The sequence below is a fragment of the Macaca nemestrina genome, chromosome 15, assembly GCF_043159975.1.
Source record: "Macaca nemestrina isolate mMacNem1 chromosome 15, mMacNem.hap1, whole genome shotgun sequence".
NCBI classification, from domain to species: Eukaryota; Metazoa; Chordata; class Mammalia; order Primates; family Cercopithecidae; genus Macaca; species Macaca nemestrina.
This window is the reverse complement of record NC_092139.1, coordinates 86,001,869-86,019,737: the sequence shown is the minus strand read 5'-3', so window position 1 is coordinate 86,019,737 and position 17,869 is coordinate 86,001,869. Positions and strand designations below refer to the sequence as shown.

The 17,869-nt window shown below is 48.6% G+C and overlaps 1 protein-coding gene across 2 annotated transcripts in view; it reads right to left on the bottom strand.

The window, feature by feature from the left end:
• LOC105480731 (cell division cycle 45) overlaps positions 1-17,869 on the bottom strand; it is a 45,336-nt gene that overhangs the window by 4,409 nt on the left and 23,058 nt on the right. The window contains exons 11-16 of one of the 2 annotated variants that reach the window (XM_011739864.3): positions 11,681-11,800; positions 9,682-9,819; positions 9,337-9,435; positions 8,247-8,408; positions 1,185-1,323; positions 1,024-1,107 (exon numbers count right to left, since the gene is read on the bottom strand). In XM_011739864.3, the coding sequence (XP_011738166.1) occupies positions 1,024-1,107; positions 1,185-1,323; positions 8,247-8,408; positions 9,337-9,435; positions 9,682-9,819; positions 11,681-11,800 (742 nt within the window). The remainder of the gene's footprint in view (positions 1-1,023; positions 1,108-1,184; positions 1,324-8,246; positions 8,409-9,336; positions 9,436-9,681; positions 9,820-11,680; positions 11,801-17,869) is intronic. The other variant, XM_071080014.1, reaches the window with a different exon arrangement.

Genomic DNA, 17,869 nt, shown 5'->3' with positions numbered 1-17,869 from the left:
CTCCTTATCCCCTCTCGCTGGCACGCTCCCTCAGGATAAAGGTTCAGGGCCTCCTTCTCTGCTGTGCCTGCGGCACCCACACCCTACAGCCCAGGTGACCAGCATTCCTGGTGTGTCTAGGACTGAGGGGTGTCCCAGGATGTGCACCAGGATGGGCAGTCACTCCATGACAACAGGGCCAGGCAGGTGCTGGATGTTCAAAACATGTCTGATAAATGAATGGATCCTGTAAAGTAGGTATGTGTTCATCCATTTCATGGATGAGGAAACAGGCTCAGATCAGATTATCTACCTCACGTCACACAACTGGCAAATGAGGAGGCTGATCTTTGAACACAGCCTAGAGGACTTCAAGGCCCATGCTCTGTCCCTAGTTCATCTTTGATATTACCTGGTTGATAGAGCACATGTCATCTGTCATCATTTTTCTGGTTAGTTCAGTAGCAAAAGAAAAGTTCAACTTCCTGTTAGCACATTTTGTTTGAAATAGCCCCCTGCATAAACTCTCATCCTCGAAGCAGAGGGGGACTTCAATTATTGAAATGTCATATCTGGGAAGATACCCATGCTGGCTGGGTGAGGACCCCTGCCCTAAAGCCAGCCAAGTTAGGAGTGTGTTCCACGTCAACGCAAAGAGGGGGTTAGGCCACACAGAAGACAAAGCCAGGCACAGGAAATCAGCCTAGTGGACAACCTGTTGCTGGGAAGCCAGTCTCTGCTACAACCATCCTGCTTTCCCTGACCTGCGACAATAGCACACAAGCCCCAGCCCTATTCACTCTGCGAGGGCCCCTCCCTACTCGTCTGAGTGACTTAGACAGCAAGTGATGAATCAGAGCTTGAGAGAACTGGAAGGTTCCTAGGGGTCAGCTGAGGAAAAGACAGCTCAGAAAAAAGTAATGGATATGCCTAGACCTTGCAGCAGGTGAACAGCCACAAGCACCCCAAGCATCTAACTCCCAGTCCAGGGAGCTCTCCAAGCACCTGCCCTCCTGTACCCACAGCACCCGCCTGGCCTCTCACCGAACACACAAAGGACTTGAGCAGGTGTTTGCTGAGCAGGCTCAGGGACGCCGGCCTGGAGAACAGCACGACATCTGGAGTGCCCTGTGGAGGCGAGACAGATGGTCAGACGAAGCCACTGGTGCTGTGGCCAGGCGCCTGTGCTCTGTGGGAAGCCTGACCTCCATGAGGGAGCAGTACAGGAAAGGCCCCTGGGAGATGACGAGGTTGGTGCAAAGGCAGCTGGCAATGGTCTGCTGGGTGGCTCGTAGCTGCTTCTTGGCGAGTTCCAGGCCATGGTAGAGTTTGTCCAGGTTACTCCTGCAACAGGGCAGACACATGGCTTTGGTGGTGCTTGTCAGGTGGTGCTTTGGTAAAATACCAAGGTCACAAATAAGATTGCTTGGCTACCGGTTCAGAAAGAGGTTTGGGGATAAGAATTTATCTTCGGCCGGGCGCGGTGGCTCACGCCTGTAATCCCAGCACTTTGGGAGGCCGAGGCGGGCGGATCACAAGGTCAGCAGATCGAGACCACGGTGAAACCCCGTCTCTACTAAAAATACAAAAAAATTAGCCGGGCGCAGTTGTGGGCGCCTGTAGTCCCAGCTACTCGGGAGGCTGAGGCAGGAGAATGGCGTGAACCCGGGAGGCGGAGCTTGCAGTGAGCCGAGATTGCGCCACTGCACTCCAGCCTGGGCGACAGAGTGAGACTCCGTCTCAAAAAAAAAAAAAAAAAAAAAAAAAGAATTTATCTTCTCTCCCTCCTGAGTTCTCTCTCACATGAAAGGAAATAATTTTTTAAATTGTATAAACACACAGCAATCCAGTGAGAGGTGGGAGAGGGTGCAAGCATCAGAAGACAGAAGATTAAAAGCCAACAGAGGGAAGATCCCACACAGGAGGGCCCAGGAGGACTGACACAGGGGAGGCTTGGGCAAGGGCTGGAGGTTGGATGACGGATCGCCTCAAACTCAACAGATTTTTACTCTTCCCTCGAAAAAGGGAGGCTCCCCTCTGAGTACGTGAAATGTACCCTCTGTGTATAAGTAGAGTCCTCAAGCAAAGCCTCTGGGCTTTACAGTGGGGAGTCACAAAGTGTCACAGTTGGCTCCTGCCTGCAAAGGTGAAGCGATGTCTTATGACCAGTGAGCTGTGCCCAGATATCCAGGGCTCAGCCAAGGGTCCACGATCCCCTTCTTGAATATGAAAGACATCAGATCATTTGAGAAATGCCTGTGGCCTGAAAAAATAACCCTGAAGGAAACAGATAATTTGGAGAACAAAAGAAAGTTAAAATGAACTCTAACTAGTATCTTCAGAGAGATGTGTGCAACTCTTACATTCCTAAACCAAGAACAGGATGCTATGAAAAACGAACAGTCAAAAACTAGGAAATGTTGATGGAAATAAAAACAATTGCAAAAGATAAAACATCCACTCAAAGTCCAGAGGATAAGTCAAGAAAAGCTTCCTCAACATAGGTAACAAGACAAAGTTACGGAAAATGTAAGGCAAAAATATAAGACAGAGCATCATCATTCCAGGAAGCCTGGAAAGCAAGAATAAAAAACATGGATGTTTTCTGTGGAGGGAATAGTAAAGAAATAGTAAAATGAAGATACTGTCAGATATATAAGAACTCAGAAAGTTTATCTCACATGTGACTTTTATTTGAATGTTACTTAAGAACTGTGCTCTAATTTAATGAGGGAGTAAATGAAACAAAGATGAAGATCCCAAGAAACATTGGACCTAACTAAGAGGCACAGCCAAGATTTGGACATCCATGAGGATAGTGGAAGGCAGGCCTAGAGAGCTGTAGGTCCAGGCTGTGGTGAGCAGACAGAATCCCAGACTCTTCAGCAAAAAGGGGCTCAGAGAATAACGGCTGGAAGGAGTTTGGGGGAGAAAAAAAATGAATGTGATAAAGGAGGCAATTAAAAACGCCAGGAAAAACAAAGAGCTGTGCCAGATAGTAATCCATTATTACACATGATTGTCTCTGGAATAGTTTATTAGCACAATAAAGTAAACTATTTGTTGACTTTCATCTTTTAAAATCAACCTATAGGCTGGGCGCAGTGGTTCACGCCTGTAATCCCAGCACTTTGGGAGGCCGAGGTGGGCAGATCACGAGGTCAGGAGATCAAGACCATCCTGGCTAACACGGTGAAACCCCATCTCTACAAAAATTAGCTGGGCATGGTGGCGGGTGCCTGTGGTCCCAGCTACTCAGGAGGCTGAGGCAGGAGACTGGCGGGTGAACCCAGGAGGAGGAGCTTGCCGTGAGCCGAGATCGCACAACTGTACTCCAGCCTGGGCGACAGAGCGAGACTCCGTCTCTAAAAAAATAAATAAATAAAATAAAATAAAATCAATCTACAGCCAAAGATAAGACAAATTATCTTTTTCTCTATCCCAAGATTGTTATCAGTCTTGAATATGTAAAAGCACAAATTTCAGAAAATACCAAGGAGAGCTGAAGAGCAAAGTAAGGCTGTTTCCACAGCTTGGATATCTGTCCCCTCGAAACCTCATGTTGAAATCTGATCCAAGATCGCAGAGATGGGGTCTAATGGGAAATGTTTGGATCATGGGGGCAGATCCCTCATGAATAGATGAATGCCCTATCTGGGGCTAGGGGGTATAAGTGAGTTCTTACTCTATTAGTTCCCATGACAGCTGGTTGTTAAAAAGAGCCTAGTACTTTCCTCCTTTCTCTTCCTTCCTCCATTACCACATGGTCTCTGCACACACCAGCTCCCCTTTTGCTATGAGTGGAAGCAGCCTGAGGCCCTCACCAGATGCAGATGCCCAATCTTGAGCATTCCAGCCATCAGAATTGTGAGCCAAATAAACCTTTTCTCTTTATAAATTACCCAGCCTCAGGTACTCCTTTACAGCAACACAAAATGGATTAAGAGTGTTTCAAATATCCTTTTCTTACAAAGTAGGGAGATGAGACACTGGTGATGAAAGAAGACATAAATATGTTAAAGTTACAAAGAAGTTAAAAATAGTGGCATAACTGTACCAACAGGAGGGAAGGTGGACAAGAGTGGGACAGATCCTCCTTTGTCACAGTAGGAAGTTGGTAGACAATGTCTAAAGCCTACCCATCAATGCTGGGACGATGGCAACAACAGTGGTAAGACAGTGTTTGGATTTCCCCAAATTTCTAGATAAAAGTAGAGCAACTATATTGCAAAATGAAAAACTTGGGACCCACATTTGCAACAAATTAAGAGAACAAGGGAACACTTCAAACCCCAAAGTGTAAGCAGGTGAAAAGAGACCATGAACAGCCAGACAGGTACACCATCTATATCAGTGCGAGAGAAAGCCGAGAGGTAGTGAGACCTAAGAAGACTTAAAACTCCAGGCAACTGGAGAGCAGTGGCCCAGACTGAGAGGAAGTTTGCCCTATGCAACAGCAGGTGAGTGCAGTGGGCCAAGGGAAAGTATAAGGGGCCTCCCTAGAGTGCAAGGAGTCCTGGTAATGAGCAAGGGGTCCTGTTAAACAGCAAGGAATCCTGGTAAAGTATAAGGAGACTATAGTAAAGAGTAAGGGGTCCAGCCTGGCCAACATGTCTCTACAAAAAATACAAAAATTAGCCAGGTGTGGTGGCACATGCCTGTAGTCCCAGTTACTTGGGAGGCTGAGGCAGGAGACTCGCTTGAACCTGGGAGGCAGAGGTTGCAGTGAGTGGAAATCGTGCCACTGCACACCAGCTTAAGTGACAGAGTAAGACCTTGCCTCCAAAAAAAAAAAAAAAAAAAAAAAAAATTAGCCTTCATGACATTGGGTTAGGCAATGGTTTCTTAGCTATGACACCAAAAGTGCAAGAAACAAAGGAAAAAGCAGATCACTTAAATGTCATCAAAATTAACAAATTTTATATTTCCTAGGATACTGACAAAGTGAAAAGCCAGCCTACAGAATGGGAGAAAATACTTGCAAATTACTTATCTGATAAGGGATTTGTATGTAGGATATATAAAAATTTTAGGCTGGGCACGATGGTTTATACCTATAATCCCAGTTCTTTGGGAGGCCAAGGCCAGAAGACTGCTTGAGCCCAGGAGTTTGAGACCAGCCTGGGCAACATGGTAAGACCTCATCTCTACTAAACATTTAAAAATTAGCAGGTGTGGAAGCTCATGCCTGTAATCCCAGCTACTCAGGAGGCTGAGGTGGGAGGATGGCTTGAACCAAGGAGTTTGAGTCTGCAGTGAGCCATGATTGCACCACTGCATTCCAGCTTGAGCAACAGAGTGATACCCTGTCTCAAAAAAAAAAAAAAAAAAAAAAAAGACAAAGGACTCGAATAGACAATTCTCCTAACAAGATACACGAATGACCAATAAGCACATGAGAAGATGCTCAACACTATTAGTCATCAAGAAAATGCAAATCAAAACCATGAGATACCACTTCATACTCACTGGGATGGCTGTAATCCAAAAGATGGACAAAAACAAGTGTCGGTGAGGATGTGAAGAAACTGAAACCCTCCCACCTGGTGGGAATGTAAAATGGTGCAGCTGCTGTGGAAAACAGTCTGGCAGTTCCCCAAAAGGTTAAACCTAGTGTTACCATGTCACCCAGTATTTCCACTTGTAGGTATATAACCAAAAGAAACAAAGACATGACTACACAAAAACTTGTACATCTAGGTTCACAGAAGCATTAGTCACAATAGTCAACAGGTGGAAACAAACCACATGCCCATCAACTGATGAACTTATAAATGAAATAGAATATATCCATCCAATGGAATATTATTTACAATAAAAAGATATTGGCTGGGCGTGGTGGCTCATGCCTGTAATCCCAGCACTTTGGGAGGCCAAGGCAGGGGGATCACAAGGTCAGGCGTTTGAGACCAGCCTGGCCAACATGGTGAAACCCCGTCTCTACTAAAACTACAAAAATTAGCCGGGCTTGGTGGCATGTGCCTGTAATCCCAGCCACTCGGGAGGCTGAGGCAGGAGAATTGCTTGAACCCAGGAGGCAGAGGTTGCAGTGAGCCGAGAACATGCCACTAGACTATAGCCTGGGCAACAGAGTGAGACTCTGTCTCGGGTGCAGGGGGAGGAAGACATAGAGTCCCAATACATCCTACAATATAGATGAGCCTTGCAAACATGATGCTAAGTGAAGACCCCAGTCACAAAGAACCACATCTTGTATGATCCCATTTGTATGAAATGCTCAGAACAGTCAATTCATAAAGACAAAAGGGAGATTGGTGGTTGCCAGAGGCTGGGAGGATCTCTCTGGGGCAATGAAATGCTCTAAAATTAAATAGTGGTAATTGGTGCACAACCTTGCAAAACCTAACTGCAACCTACTAAAAGTCATTGCAGGCTAGGCACAGTGGCTCATGCCTGTTCATCCCAGCACTTTGGGAGGCTGAGGTGGAAGGATTGCTTGAGCCTAGGAATTTGAGACCAGTATGGGCAACACAGTGATATCATATCTCTACAAAAATTTTAAAAATTAGCAAGGTGTGGTGGCATGCACCTGTTGTCCCAGCTACTCAAGAGACTGAGGTAGGAGGATTGCTTGAGGCTGCTGTGAGCTATGAGCATGCCGCTGCACTCCAGCCTGGGCAACAGAGCGAGACCCTGTCTCTAAAAAAGTAAAAAATAAATAATAAAAGCCATCACATTGTACACGTTAAATGGGTGAACTGTATGGCATGCAAATTGTATCTCAATAAATCTGTGGGAAAAAAAAAGTGTGCTTGGGAGCAGAACCAGGAAATCCAGAAAGCAGGCCCCCATATATACATATGCATCTTTACCACTGCACAAAAGCAACAGAAGTGGCAGCTCTTGAAGTCAGAAAAGCTGTCCGAATCATGCCTCCTCCTCCTAAAAAGTCAGGGAAAGGAAATTTATAAATAAAGAGCATGAGAGAAGTAGCAAAGTCAAATCCCCTCAAAGTCACTACTAGAAAAAAAGAGAAGAAGGAACAGGAACACCTCCCTGGACAATGAAAGCACACTAATGTGAAAGCTGCAGATCCCAGGATGAAATCACTTTTTGTCAGGCCCAAACAAATTAAAGCTGAGAAAGCACCAAGGAAGAGAGCTCCTGCTTGCATGTCTGGAATAAAGACTCAAAGACTTTCTAAATAACCCCACAAGAAATCCCTTCTTTAGGACTGCAACAATTCAGATAAGATGCTCTTAAAATATAACACTTGCCCAGTAATGCATCTTCACCAATGAACTGATGCCAACTCTGGCTTTGAGTCTCTGAAACCAATGAATTGTTTCCAAGCTAGCTTATGTGAACTTCTCCTTTTGCCAATAAAAGCTTCCCCTTAGCCTCCTGTCTTTGTATGCATATTTGGGTTACCACAGCTGTGCATCACAGACACTATAATCCTCTTTTCTTTTTTTTTTTTTTTTTTTTTGAGACGGAGTCTTGCTCTGTCTCCCAGGCTGGAGTGCAGTGGCGCGATCTCGGCTCACTGCAAGCTCCGCCTCCCGGGTTCACGCCATTCTCCTGCCTCAGCCTCCCGAGTAGCTGGGACTACAGGCGCCCACAACCGCGCCCGGCTAATTTTTTGTATTTTTAGTAGAGACGGGGTTTCACCGTGGTCTCGATCTCCTGACCTTGTGATCCGCCCGCCTCGGCCTCCCAAAGTGCTGGGATTACAGGCGTGAGCCACCGCGCCCGGCCTATAATCCTCTTTTCTAATTCCCAGATAAATTCAATGTATTTGGAGATATTTTGCTCTGATGTCTGTAGTCTGACACTAGAAAGATATGCTAAAAAAAAGATCCAAATTGTCACATTCTATTTCAAAACAAGCAAAAAGACAAGGAAAAATACAGGACATCTCAGGAAGTAAGATAAGAGATAAGAAAGAATTGGAAAATTAAAAAATTGAGAAATGACAACTAAACTGTAAGATTAAACACAAGAATGAATATACACAACAAACAATGCCTTTTGTTAAGAGATACAAAAGGTAAAAAAAGAAAATTTTAAAAATCAAAAAGAAAAAAGAGCCAAAAAGGATTCAAGAGAAAGTGACAAATACTGAAGAGGGGCAGGTAATATGTCAGGTACATGCCACGCTGGCATTGTGATTCCAGTTCACACAAGCAGTTTCTGCAGGACACAGTCACTCCCACAGCCCTGGGGTCCCCGTAACTGACCTCCCTGGCCACTATAAGAACCAGTGTTGGCCCCATGAGGCAATGGCAAACCCACAGCCCTCCTACCTAGAGAGGCTGTCCAGAGCCTGGATGAAGTGATCTGTCCCTGAGCCATCCCTCTCGGGGCTCTCCATCAAAGACATGGTGGCAAAGACCACATCGCTGGCCAGGAACTTGTGCTTGAACCCAAAATGAATGCTGAAAGTCTGCACGCGCATGTCCTTCATCCTGTCACAGGAGCAAACACAGCTGTCACCCTCAAATTGTGGGCGAGCTCTCAGTGCCAGGCAGGCCAACAGATGTGCTAATGTCCCTTACATGCCCGAGCCAATGCTTCCAGCACAGCTGTGCTGCTCAGAGGATGAGGCAGGTCAGAACATCCAGACATACCGGCCCTGCAGCCCAGAGTGGCCAGATGCCTTCTCGTCAACAGCTGTTTGGCTGGCTTACGGGTGTGTGGGGTCCTCTCCTACACCCTAGCATGCCAGCTGGCTGGGGTGGGAGAAGCCAGGGGCCTCCAGGAGTGCCCACGGACTTGGTTGGGCAGAGTTCACCTGAACCTGGCTCTGTGGCCCATTTGCTGTCTCCAGTGAAACAGACTGGGGTCAATCTCACAGGTCCCACAGCAGCCCCGGGATCCAAGGATCCTAAATCTCACAAGCTTGAAAAAGTCTTTTTTTTTTTTTTTTTTTTTTGAGACGGAGTCTTGCTCTGTGCCCCAGGCTGGAGTGCAGTGGCGCGATCTCAGCTCACTGCAAGCTCCGCCCCCCCGGGTTCACGCCATTCTCCTGCCTCAGCCTCCCGAGTAGCTGGGACTACAGGCGCCCGCCACCTCGCCCGGCTAGTTTTCTTGTATTTTTAGTAGAGACGGGGTTTCACCGTGTTAGCCAGGATGGTCTCGATCTCCTGACCTCGTGATCCGCCCGTCTCGGCCTCCCAAAGTGCTGGGATTACAGGCTTGAGCCACCGCGCCCGGCCAGAAAAAGTCCTATTTTTAACCCAAAAAGAACTCAAGACTTCAGGAATGGCCAGACTCGCATAACACTAATTGTACATTCTTGGGTTGTTGTTTTTTTTTTTTGCATTATTTTAGGAGCACAGTTAAAGTAGAACTTTTCACTTTAAAGAAGCTCAATCCAGAAAAATGTGTGTTTACCCAAATTTATTTGCAGACTCTTCAATCATTTCCCGCAAATTCTCCTTCAAGGAGATGTCCATGGCCTGGAACTTCTGCTTCACCTGCTTCAGGGGAAGACTGGAAAGAACAAGCCCAAGCCACATGAGCAAGGTCACCACACACCGACAGGGTGGAAAGAAACCCAAACCGAGGGCAAGCAAGGATGTCCCCGCACCGGCATTCGGAGGATATTCTGGGATCTAGGGCGAGGAGCTTATGGCAGGACAGGCTGCATTTTATAACTAAGTTGGTTACAACAAAGCAGAGGGGCTTTTCCCTTGGGGGTGGCCAGGGCTGGCACTGCAGGCCCAGGCAGTCACTCACCCCATGTCTGCGAGGAACTCCTGGAGCCGTTTCTGTCCGTGCACAGACCACAGCTTGAACCTGGCTGCGGTATAGCTGGTGTTGCACAGGCTGTCATGGAGGGACCAGTGCTGGTAGAGCGCCAGGCGGAGGCTGGGCCTGCTGTCAAGGAGCATGCAAGCACCCACTGGCTGCCCTGAGCACACAGCCCCACCCTCGTAACTCCAGCAGGTGGGCCACTCTGATGGCGGGGCCCTTCCTTGCCGGGCCTGCCTGCACGACCAGGTATCCCAAGGGCGACTTGGAGCCCTTTGACCTTCTTAGCTTAAGCTGACCCATATGGAGAGCCTGTGAAATGACAGGCACAGACCACCATCCCTGTCTGACAGGCAGAGTATCTGGAGCACAGGGGTCTGCAGAGTCCGTGTGCTGTGGTCACACGGAGCAGTCATGACCACACATGACATGGGAGGCTGGGCTGACCAGCTTGTTGTCCTGCACCTCCTGCTCCACCGAGCCCAGCCCTCACGAAGCTCCCCCATCCTCAACCCTTTTTTCTTTTTTTTGAAACAGAGTCCTGCTCTGTCACCCAGGCTGGAGTGCAGTGGCACGATCTCAGCTCACTGCAAGCTCTGCTGTCTGGGTTCACGCAGAACATTCTCCTGCCTCAGCCTCCCGAGTAGCTGGGACTATAGGCGCCCGCCACCATGCCCGGCTAATTTTTTGTATTTTTTACTAGAGACAGGGTTTCGCCGTGCTAGCCAGTATGGTCTCGATCTCCTGATCTCGTGATCCGCCTGCCTCGGCCTCCCAGAGTGCTGGGATTACAGGCGTGAGCCACCACGCCCGACGTCCTCAGCCCTTTTCTTAAACATACCCATCACAGCTCCTGGCACTGTGAGCACAGCTGTGAGTGTGGACTGCCCCTGACGGTGGACCTCCCCTTTACAGGACGAGAGCCTGGTCCTGCCTGCTTCCTCAGCATGCTCAGTCCCCACAATTGCCCCTTCCAACTCCTGGGGACTCCCAGGACTTCAGACCACCATTCTCCCTGCCCACATTCCAGCAGCTTCCTGAAGCCCCGGCGTCCTCAGCTCCCTGACTCCCTCCCTCCTGCCTCAGTCACACACTCCCATGGTCCCTGGGTAAGTAGTCTACCTTGCCACACACAAGATGGGACTGGCTCCTCTGCACAGCAGCTCTCCTCCCCAGTTCAGCCAGCTCTGCCCTGCTTCCTAGGCTCTGATGGCCACCTGACTACTGATGTGCCCACTCTCACTCTTCCTCCTTCCCAGCCATCACAGTGCAGAGACAGGGCAGCTCCGTCCCCGATATCATGTAACCTGACTGCTCACAGCCACTGCTGCAGTCTGGGCCGAGCCACTATTGTGTGGCCTTGGAGAGCTGTGACCATCTCCTCGCCCCCAACCTACCTCTACTGGGAGCCAAGGGACCTTTTAAAAACCCTAACTCAAACTTTGGTCACTCCACAGTCTCCTGCTACCGTTGGCTCACAAGGCCTGCTCTGGCCTCCTGACACCTGACCCCAGTCAGTCCCCCAGTTCCTCCCGTGCTCACACTGAGTGTGGCTGAGACTGTGTGAGATGTGGCCTCCCCATGGTCTTTCCTGGGCACTCCACCAATGTCCCATGTGTTTCTCAAAGAAACATCATACTGTGTGATTACATGGTAGCTCCCTTCTTCTTTCCTGACTGCATGAACCGCCACCCTCACTGCTACCACATCCAGAACCAGGCCCACAATAAGCACTTTACAGGGACGTGCTGGAGAAGGGTGACACTTCCAAACTCAGCTCTGGCATTTAGAAGCCAAAGCCACACAGATGAGCTGGGGTAGCACACCACAGCCCCTTCCCCCAAAACTTCCTGCCCCACCTGCTTTCCCTCCTGGGGATGTGGGCCAGAACCCACAGAGGGTGACAAAGCAAACAAGGCCCACTGAGCAGAACCCTGGAGGCAGGGGTGCTGCCTGTGCCCCTCAGGCTGGGCCACAAGGATACTCATACTCAAAGGAGATCCGCGTGCAGTCCACGGAGAGCGTGTTCTCCTCATCCTCGTTCCGGTGGTTGTGGCGGGAAACGTGGCGCTGCAGGACCCCGACATCAGTCACGTATTTCATTCTGGAAGAAAAGGTAGCACAAGCCTCGGCCGGTTCCCTCCAGATCCTACCAGGCAGCCTGAGCCTAGGCTCCATTCCTGCTCAGGAACTCCCTCAAGGGCCTGCTCACCACGGGAGCTGTTCCCATGCAAAGACTAAGGACATGCAGCCTGCATAGAAACCAAGGAGCCAGGAAAACATGATTGGACAGAGCGGGGGGGTGTGGTCTCCAGCCTTGCCCACCTCCTGTCCTCATGGGTCTCACACCTCCTGAGAACGGGCACTGCAGAGCCCACAGCCCACACAGCCAAGATGATAGACTCCGCAAGTGACAGGGATCCACAGCAGAGTGGGTGAAATGTTCCCTATAAACTTTACAAAATTAATGAGGGTAGGGGGAGGGGAGAAATGAAAATGAACCCAGCTCGCAGCACGTCAGCATCAGTCACTAGGTCAGTGTGCTCTCTGACTGCTTCCTCATAGTTGCTTGGTGTCTATTGCCTCAGAAGCATGTAGACCCCATCACAAGATTGTAGTTCCCCTCACTGCTCCGTAGATCACAACTTGAACCTTAGGAAATGCTGTTTTCCCTCTGAGATATTCCTGTGGGTCCCGTATACTGATGGAGCTACTGACTCAACTGCTCCGAAGGACCCCATGAGGAGCTGACTCACCCGAGTGGTTTGTACACCCTGATGATTTCATCCCCCTTCCCCCACCAATCAACTATCCCAATTTTCCAGCCCCTCACCCTCCAGAGTCCCCTTAAAAACCCCAGCCCAGGCTGGGCGAGGTGGCTCATACCTGTAATCCCAGCACTTTGGGAGGCCGAGGTGGGTGGATCACCTGAGGTCAGGAGTTTGAGACTAGCCTGACCAACATGGAGAAACCCCGTCTCTACTACAAATACAAAATTAGCCTGGCGTGGTGGTGCATGCTGGTAATCCCAGCTACTCGGGAGGGTGAGGCAGGAGAATTACTTGAATCTGGGAGGCAGAGGCTGCAGTGAGCCAAGATCGCACCATTGCACTCCAGCCTGGGCAACAAGAGCGAAACTCTGTCTCAAAAACAAACAAACAAAAAAAGACCCAGCCCAGAACTCCTCAAAGAGATGGATTTGAGGGTCTCCTCCCATCTCCTCACTCAGTGCCCTGCAATCATGAAGCTCTTCCTCTGCCGCAAACTCTGCTGTCTCAGTGTAACAAGTCTGTTACTGCACAGCAGGCATACAAACCTGCTGGTCCTATAACACATTATGGTGAGCCTAGCCTGGAGCCCCTTGTGGGCATTTGCCTGTGGCTCGGTGCCCCTTTGCTGTTCAGTGGGAAGGACCCAGAGACAAGTCCAAAGCCCAAGTGGCCCCTGGGTTCCACTGAACTATGGGTGCTGCCGGTGCCCTGCCTGTTGACATGGCAACGTCAGGCCTTCGGTGCGTAGACTGCTCGCAGCAAAGCAAGTTTCTGGTTTTGAAAGGCATCTTAGGTAAGTTTTCTTGATGCAACCAGCACCCCTTTCTCCTCTGATTTGCTGGCCCCTTTGGAGGTCTTGTGGCTCCCTCTGAAGTCTTGAGGCCTCCTCTGAGGTCTTGTAGACCCTCCCTAGTAATAGGAAGGGCCTTGTTTGAGGGGACTTCCTCTACATTGGAAGGAGACCAAAAAGAACTGCTTGGGAGAAATCCTCTTGACTTCTAAAATTTGTAACTTGATTTTGGAAGGCCTTTTGTCTTTGTCTTGTTATGAATGTTTATGTTTATGAAAGGGATCCCTGAAGGAATTAATGGCAGAAGCTCAGCAGGCCTAACTCAGGTTGATCATATGCTTTTTCATCTTACCCAGAGACCACCCGCTGAACTCCTGGTTGGAGGTAATTCCTCCCAACTTTGAGTAGATCAAAGGTGCTGAGGGCTGACAAGGGCAAGTGTGAGCCTCGCCACATCAAATCTGGGTGTGGAGTGGAGTGATTAGTGTCTGCATTTTTGTTGGGTGTATATCGTCTCAGCTGGAATGAGAAATATTGATTTGGTTACTCCAAGCTGGGCACTGGGCTGCATCTTGTAAAACTGGGAAGACAAGAGATATATGTCTTCATCAGGTTAGTGCAATATATAACTTACCCACTAAAAGAAGGAATTCCAGGCCGGGCGTGGTGGCTCAAGCCTGTAATCCCAGCACTTTGGGAGGCCGAGACGGGCGGATCACGAGGTCAGGAGATCGAGACCATCCTGGCTAACATGGTGAAACCCCGTCTCTACTAAAAAATACAAAAAACTAGCCGGGCAAGGTGGTGGGCGCCTGTAGTCCCAGCTACTCAGGAGGCTGAGGCAGGAGAACCCCCGGGAGGCGGAGCTTGCAGTGAGCTGAGATCCGGCCACTGCGCTCCAGCCTGGGCGACAGAGCGAGACTCCGTCTCAAAAAAAAAAAAAAAAGAAAGAAAGAAGGAATTCCTGTGGAAAAACTATGAGGAAAGTTTCTGTCTGCTTTCTTTTTTTAAAACAGGGTCTCACTCTGTTTCCCAGGCTGGAGGACAGTGGCACAATCACAGCTCACTGCAGCTTTGACCTCCCAGGCTCAAGTAATCTTCCTACTTCAGCCTCCCAAGTAGCTGGGACCACAGGTGTGCACCACCATGCCCAGTTGATTTTTTTTTTAATTTTTGTAGAGAGGGGTTCTATGTTACCTAGGCTGGATTCCTGCAATCCTCCTACCCCCAACAAAGTGCTGGGATTACAGGCATGAGCCATCACCCCAGTCTCTTTTCTGCCTGCTTTGAATCTGGTGTTATTAAGCTACTGGTATTGAGATAAGACTCACTGTTTATGGTATTACTAATTCAGAGCTACTTGGAGATTTTGTTTTGCTTATACAGCTCAGCCAGTTGTAGCTAAAATGTAATCATTGAAAACTTGAAAGTAGAAAAAAGAAGAAAGGGTAAGTTTTAAAATCAAACTGCTATAGAAACTGCTTTATTCAAAATTTTAGTTCACAGCCTTCATTGAATTACCTATTGGGATAAACAAAGTTTATTTATGTGAATGGTTCCAATTTTGTCAGAAATAATTTGGATCCACCCTCTTTTATTTTATTTTTTTATTTTTTTATTTTTGAGACGGAGTCTCGCTCTGTCGCCCAGCCCAGGCTGGAGTGCAGTGGCGCGATCTCGGCTCACTGCAAGCTCCGCCTCCCGGGTTCACGCCATTCTCCTGCCTCAGCCTCCCGAGTAGCTGGGACTACAGGCGCCCACAACCGCGCCCGGCTAATTTTTTGTATTTTTAGTAGAGACGGGGTTTCACCGTGGTCTCGATCTCCTGACCTTGTGATCCGCCCGCCTCGGCCTCCCAAAGTGCTGGGATTACAGGCGTGAGCCACCGCGCCCGGCCTGGATCCACCCTCTTTTATAAACTGGTGAGCTGTCTCATGGCTAGAGTTCTGTAGTAAAAGCTGTACCTTTGTATGTGTGTGTATGTGGGTTAAAATAAATTTAGATGTATGTACATGTGTTTTGTTATATGTTGTGTCTACACGGCACCAAACTGGCTTATAAATAAATGAGTGCTCATAAACAAAGTAAGTAAGTTCAAACATTTTTCAAGTTCATGTGACTTAAATGATCTTTAGTAAATAAGCTGGCTTTACAATCATTGGTAAAATAAAAATAGAAATGTCTTCAAAACTATCAGCATACATCTTTTTTCTGAGTTTATTGACCGAACGATTTTATATTTGTCTCTACTGGATATTTAGGGTGTCAGGACTTTGCATAAAAGGTTATAAGACTATAAACCTAACCAAAACCAGAATGATCTTTGTATGATTTTTTGACAAATAAGATTAATATTGTTGGTTTAATGATAACAGCTGAATCTTCTGAGTTGTCAGCAAAAATACATATGCATTTAACTTTAAGGTTCTTAGGTGAACATCTGATGGTCACAGGTTATAAAAATGATTAAGAAGGCCAGGCATGGCAACTCACATCTGTCATCCCAATACTTTGGGAAGCTGAGGGAGGACTGCTTGAGCCTAGGAGTTTAAGACCAGCCTCGGCAACAAAGTAAGACCCCATCTCTACAAAAAAATAAAAAAAATTAGCCAGGCATCGTGACACACACCTGTAGTCCCAGCTACATGGGAGGCTAAGGTGGTGGGATTGCTTGATCCCAGGAGGTCAAGGCTGCAGTGAGTTGTTTATGCCAATGCACTCCAGCCTGTGAGACAGACCCCATTTCAAAAAAAGAAAAAGGTTAACAATAATTTGAAATGATGACTAGTTTTGTCTAGTATCTCAGTTTTCATAAGTAATCTAGGCAAACTTAAAAATGCAGGAAATGTAAATTGTTATGAAAGCTTGTAGGCAAACTTTCTATGTAGCTTAAAATCCTAAAATTATTTTAGATGCTTGTTGGGTGTCTGGGTCATTTCCAATTAAGAAAGGGTTATAATATGCCACAAGATTCCGAGGAGGCCACAAGATCTCCAAGGAGGCCAGCAAATCAGAAGAGAAAGGGGGTGCCGGTTGCATGGAGAAAACTTTCCTAAAATGCCTTTCAAAACCAGAAACTGTCTTTGCTGCGAGCAGTTTATGCATCAAAGGTTGACACTGCCCCGTCAACAGGCAGGGCACCAGTGACAGCCCATATTTCAATGAGCCCAGTGGCCCCTTGGGCTGTCTCTGGGTCCTGCCCACCGAACAGCGAAGGGGCACCTAGCCACGGCAAATACCCATAAGGGGCTTCAGGTAGGCTCTCCAAAATTTTTTGTTTGTTTTGGTTTGGTTTTTTTTGAGACGGAGTCTTGTTCTGTTGCCCAGGTTGGAGTGCAGTGGCATGATTTCGGCTCACTGCAGCCTCCGCTTCCTGGGTTCAAGCGATTCTTCTGCCTCACCCTCCCGAGTAGCTGGGACTACAATACAGGTATGTGCCATCATGCCCAGCTAATTTTTCTATTTTTAGTAGAGACGGTGTTTCACCATGTTGGCCAGTCTGGTCTCGAACTCCTGACCTCAGGTGATCCACTCACCTCTGCCTCCCAAAGTGCTGGGATTACAGGGGTGAGCCGCCGCGCTCGGCCTCCAAAATGTGTTATAGGACCAGGAGGTCCATATGTCCGCTGTGCAGTAACAGACCTGTTACACTGAGATAGCAGAGTTTGCAGCAGAGGAAGAGTTTCATGATTGCAGGGCACTGAGTAAGGAGAAGGAAGCATTTTCAGTTCTCCCTTCCCCCTGCCCTCATTAATTTCGTAAAGTTTATAGGGACAGTTTCAGGTACAGATCCTGTACAGGAAGTGCCACTGAACACAATGAGAGCAGGAAGACACCACTCTAGGTTCCAAAGGGCCACCAACCAGGACAGTGACCGTGGGGCCTCACCTGACAGACTGCTACAGACCAGGAACAGTGCCTATCAGTGCATGCACCATGGTGTTTCTAGCCCCTACATTATCTGTGCACAGATTCCATGCTACTCTTAACACAGGAAGGGACTGAGGCCCAACAAGGCAGTGGGCTGTGCCAAGGTGACCTGTCCAAGCAGCAGCCCCAGGCCTGAAACTTAGGCTTCTCCTGCCTTGTGGGCTTCATTGCAGGACCCAGACAGGGGCAGGGCTGGGGAGGCAGGAAATAGTGGCATGGGGCCTATTCAAACTGCATGAGGAGACCAGCGCCCAACTGGAGGCTGTGCCTAGGGCTGTGCCAGGTGACAGCTTGGGGACAACTACATGGGTCCCCTAGGAGAGGGCCAGCATGTTGGGGTCTAGGTCCATGCCAATCCCTAAGAGGTTTTGCCTGATGGCCACTAGAGAAGGATGGCCCACTTCGTGCATTAGCAGGGATGAAAGAAGCAGCCGACCCCCACTTCACCCCACAACATCTGCATTCTGAGGCAGCCTTGCAGCTCACTGTCAGTCTATCAGATGGGGAGCCCACCACTGAGGGCAAAAAGGGGTTCTGCTTCACACCAGACCCCTTAAAATCCTCTGGAGCCTTCCCCTTACCTTTGGGGTCAAACCCCTATCCTTGGCAAGATACTCAGGGTCTTCACTAGGGTCTCTCATCCTGCCCCCAACCTGCTCCTGTGTTGTCTTCCCCCAACCCC